Consider the following 5,202-nt stretch of genomic DNA (forward strand, 5'->3'; position numbering starts at 1 on the left):
TCGAAACTAGTGCTGAAAATTGAAAAGTCATCCATAAACACTTCGAGTTACTCTCCAACCATATCCGAGAAGATAATAATCATACATCGTTGGAAAGTTGCCGGTGCATTACACAAGCCAAATGGCATTTGCCGAAAGGCAAAGGTACTATATGGACAAGTGAAGGTGGTCTTGTGTTGGTCATCCAGGTGTATTGCTATTTGATTATAACCCGAGTACCCGTCCAAAAAGCAGTAATATTTTTGACCCGATAATTTTTCAATAACTTGGTCAATGAAAGGTAGCGGGAAATGGTCCTTAGAAGTGGCGGCATTCAATTTACGGTAGTCAATACAAACACGCCATCCGGTGACCGGTCGGGTGGCAACTTGTTCACCACTTTCATCCTTGACTACTTGAATGCCGGCCTTCTTAGGCACAACTTAGGTGGGACTTACCCAAGCACTATCCGAAATCGGATAGATAATTCCCGCATCCAACCATTTAATTACCTCTTTCTTTACTACCTCCCTTAGGTTCGGATTCAATCGCCTTTAAGCTTCTCGTGTCGGTTTTGCATCCTCGGTGGTAATAATTTTGTGCATGACAATTGATGGACTAATTCCTTTGAGATCGACAATCGTCCATCCAATAGCTCCCTTGTTCTCTTTTAAAACTTCCAACAAAGCTTGTTCTTGCGCCATTTCTAAATTAGAGGCATTAATGACCGGTAATGTGTCGTTATCCCCTAGAAACGCATACTTCAAATGGCTTGGCAAGTCTTTGAGCTCCAACTTCAGTGGCTCTTCTAATGATGGTCTAGTACCCGAATTTATTTCCACCGGCAAGCCTTCGAATTGGTGAGTCCATGGCGGTCGACCTTCCTTCAAAGCCATAGCATCCTGTTTTTCCTCTTCAACCCATAATGCACAAGCATGTACCTGTTCAGAAAAATCACACAAACAAACATCTATGCCATCCTCCTCATACTCATGCGGGTTGCATCCGTCGACTAAATCTGCCATGAAACACTCATCAATACCAACAGCATTAGAATTGTTAGTAAAAACATTTAAACGCATTTTTCGGTTTCCAAGGGTCATATCGACTGTACCAAATCTACAATCGATCACAGCATGCGCGGTGCTCAAAAATGGCCGACCCAAAATGACATTTTGTTGTTGTTTTGGGTCCGCGGATGAGTAGTCCAATACTAAAAAGTCAATCAGGTAATAGAACTCATCAATTTTCACAATCACATTTTGAACCATCCCCCGGGTAGCTTATGAGACAAATCGGCCAAAACAACTGTTATCTCCACTCTTGCTAACGGACCAAAGTCGTATTGGTCATATAAGCCCCCTGGTAAAATGCTCACCCCGGCTCCAAGATCTAGTAACGCCTTTGCCATTTTAAAATTACCAACTTGTATATTAATTAATGGCGTACCCGGATCTTGGAGCTTAGGAGGAAGCTCCCCATTCAAAACCGCATTTACTTGCCCAGTCAAATCTACCCGCTTAGGCATTTTCTTCTTTTGTTGCCTTTTTTGTGTGCATAATTCTTTTAAAAATTTTGCATAAGTGGGTACTTGCTTTATTGCATCAAGTAATGGAAGGTTTATTTTAACTTGTTTAAACATGTCCCACAATTCTTCTTTTTGGGGACCTCTTGATGCAATAAAGTTTTTCTTACCCGGGTCAAGTAAAGCCGATGGAAACGGGACTTGAGTCGTTTCACCTTCATCTTTTTCACTTTTTTCATTTTCACCCAACCCCGGTTTGTTAACATTTGATTCTTTAGGTTTAACCGGTGACACTTCATCATCGTCACTTTCATTACCCGTGACATCTTCAACTACCCCCTCAACCAAACCCGGTGACAAATTTGCTTTAAACTCTTTGCCACTTCTCAACACACTAACATGACTAATATTAACATTGTTACCTCGTGACGAACCATGTGAAGGGTTTACCTTGGTGTCGCTAGGAAGTTGACCTTTGTTTTTCTTCAACTCCGCCACGTCGGTAGCCAATTGACCTATTTGGGTGGTTAGTGATTGGATGCTCTTGTCACGAACCTCATCCTTTTGCTTCCGGACTTCATCAAGTTGATTTCGTTTTTGCATATCTTGTTGCATGGCCCGAAGCATATCCATGACTTCATTCCCGCTTGATGAATTTTGACCCGAACCACTTGGACCCGTTTGTTGAAATTGCCCTTGATAACCATAGTTGTTTCCACCTCTATAATTGCCTTGATTGTATTGTTGGCGAGGTGCAAAGTTACCTTGAGCTCCTTGAAAGTTTGGGTTAGCTTGGTTCGCCGCGTTCCCATAACGGAAATTAGGATGATTTCGTAATCCGGGGTGGTATGTGTTGGAGTTCATATTGAAATTTCAGCCACCCCCTTGAATTGCATTCACTTCCTCTACTTGCTCATCAACCACCCCTACTACACAAACTTCCGCCGTATGGCCTATTTCATTGCAATTAGTGCACACATTGTACACTTGATCCGTAGTTTGAACATTGCCACTCTCTACTCCATGTACTTGTGGCCTTTGTGTCACATGCCTTGCCCTTCGTGAAGATTGAGCCTTCCTCTTGGAATTCACCGCCATTTGTTCTAAAAATGCCCAATCAACATGTTCATAATTCGTACCGAATGTACCATTAGTGATCGACATTAAATCCCTTGCATCCTCCGAACTCAACCCCTCGTGAAATGCGTTCAACAACTCCCGAAGTTGGATTCCGTGATGAGGGTAATTCCGTAACATCATATTAAACCTTTCGAAGGCTTCATGAAACATCTCCCCCGATTGTTGTTGGAAGCTTCTCAAACCTCTCCTTGCATCATTAGTCTTTTGAGAAGTGTAATATTCATCCAAGAATATTTGTTCCATGTCGGCCCATGTAAAAATGGATGCGGAGGGTAGGGTATGAAACCATCTTTTTGCCTTATCTTCCAAAGAAAATTGGAAGAGAACCAACTTTACATCATCCTAGGAAAACCCTTGACCTCTAATCATGTTGCAAATGGAGTCGTATGTCTCCAAATGAAAATAGGGTTCTTCCGTTGCTAATCCCTTGAACTTTGGTAGACTTTGGAGAGCGGTTGTTCTAACTTCAAAAGTTCTTCCATCCGCATGATGAGGAATCACTACCGGTGAAGGGTTGTTAGTGATAATAGGCCGGAAGTGAGCTTCAATTCCCCGTACTACTTCCAGATGATGTCTTTGAGGGGCACCCAATGGTTGGTTGACCCATTTACCCTTGCATAGGCCCTTGAGGAGCAAACGGTGGTTGATATTGGTATTGATGCATTGGTGGTTGTTGTTGAATCGGCCTTTGAAATTGAGGTTGCGTATTTTGAGGCCGCACTTGATGTAGCGGTGTAGGGCATTGCAATTGTGGCCCTTGCGGTCTAATGTGTTGCACTCCAACCGGTAATCTACCCATGTCTTGAAATTGTTGAATCGATTGACTTTGTTGACCCGCTCCCCCTTGTAGTCCCAAATATCCACCGTCACCCCCATAGGAAAAACCTTCCTCTTCATAACCTCTAAAATCCTATCCATCCCCTTGAATTCCTGAAGATTGCCCAAAGGGAAGAGTTGAATATTGAAAACCCGATTGGTTTTGTGGTCTAAAGGATGAAGTAGCATGAACAATAGTTGAATTGGGTGTTATCGTGTAATTAGAGGATGATTGACCCGTAGTTGGGGGAAAGAAATGAGAAAATGGTGGGATTGTGGTAGAAGGGTTAAAGGTAATAGTGGGTTCAGCTTGGGTAGTGATCGGTTGCGTGGTATTGGTTGGTGTAACTTCAAGTGGTGGAGTAGGTTCGGTAGTGGTATTAGGTATAGTGATGTTTGGTGATGGTTGTGTGGCAGTAGGTATGAATGATGAGGTCGTTTGACCCGTTGTGGGTGGTACTTGAGATTCTTGCATGATGTTTCGTGGTGTGATGGGTTAAGTGGGTGAACCAACAATTCTGTTTTCTCGTAATAAAACCCTGTTTTGCCTTAGCGTTCTTTCAATTTCCGGATCAAACGATAGCGGTGATGACTTGTGAGAGCCTCTAGTATGCATACACCTGAAAGCACCTACACACTAAACACAACCAGCGTAAACCCGAAAATAACAAACAAAACTACTAAATTAACACACGTTGCGCACTACTCCCCGGCAACGGCGCCAAAATTTGACGTGCTGTCGTGGTACACGCAAATTTAATCCAAATAACAACTAATAGATAGTGGTAAATGGGTATCGAACTCAGGGAGTATGCGGAAAATGTGTTGATGTTATAGCTTTGCAATTTAACTACAAGTAAACTAATTTGCAGAAATAAAAATTCAAGAGTTTGGTTTGTTTGGTTTTAAAACTAAATTACTAACTAATTGCAAATCAAAATTGGTTGTTTAACAGATTAGGAGAAAATGACCATCTTAGGTTTCGGTTTCCATGAAAAATCGTGCACAAATCCAACTAGAAAGAGTTACATAGACATAACTCATGCATAAACGTATGTTGTGATAAAGGGAACGAAGTACTCGGATTATATAAACGCGAGGTTGTTACCCGATGATCAATTAACCAATATCCAACCCTAACCCTTCCCGTGATATCTCGATTGTCAACGACAACAAGAATATATGATTTAGACTAGAATTGCAATACCAATTAACAATTTACAATCAAAAATTCATGCACCATAATAAACATAGCAAACATACCAAGTCTATTATTATAGAAATAAAGATTCATCACACAAAAGTCATAAGAAACCTTCACCTAAGATGATCACCGAAAGTTTAGCCGGACATTGTTTGGTAGATCATCATAACATCAAGATTGAAGTTCATATGAATCGAAAAACAAACCGAATTGTTAGAAATTGTTCATAAAACACTTGCCAAAGCCAAAATTCACCCTAAAACTCCAGAGAAACGTCCAATGCTGAGATAATGTGAAAAGACACCCCAAAAACGGTTTTAATGAAGCAGTTACGAATTTGTCCGCAGCCTCCACCGTAACTTACGGTACCCACCGTAAGTTACGTTGGACATCATAGTGGTTACGGCAGTTCAGGACTGTGATACGGTGTAAGAATCTGAGTTTCAGGGCTACCGTAACTTACGGTAGCCACCGTAAGTTACGGTGGGCCCCTGAATCTTGGGTTTTGTTTCTTCTTTCCTTCCATGCACGACCCATT

At 41.7% G+C, this 5,202-nt stretch overlaps 1 protein-coding gene across 1 annotated transcript; it reads right to left on the reverse strand.

Annotated features, from left to right (window-relative positions):
* Positions 1-1,234: 1,234 nt before the first annotated feature.
* Positions 1,235-2,368, reverse strand: LOC110867071. Its single transcript, XM_022116211.1, has one exon. The coding sequence runs from the start codon at positions 2,366-2,368 to the stop codon at positions 1,235-1,237; it is 1,134 nt and encodes a 377-aa protein (XP_021971903.1).
* Positions 2,369-5,202: the final 2,834 nt, after the last annotated feature.

Source organism: Helianthus annuus, chromosome 7, assembly GCF_002127325.2.
Source record: "Helianthus annuus cultivar XRQ/B chromosome 7, HanXRQr2.0-SUNRISE, whole genome shotgun sequence".
In the NCBI taxonomy this organism is placed as follows: Eukaryota; Viridiplantae; Streptophyta; class Magnoliopsida; order Asterales; family Asteraceae; genus Helianthus; species Helianthus annuus.

What these genes read in the sequence shown, in the direction of transcription:
- LOC110867071 (XM_022116211.1), bottom strand. Translation starts at nt 2,368, where the DNA reads ATGAACTCCAACACATACCACCCCGGATTACGAAATCATCCTAATTTC.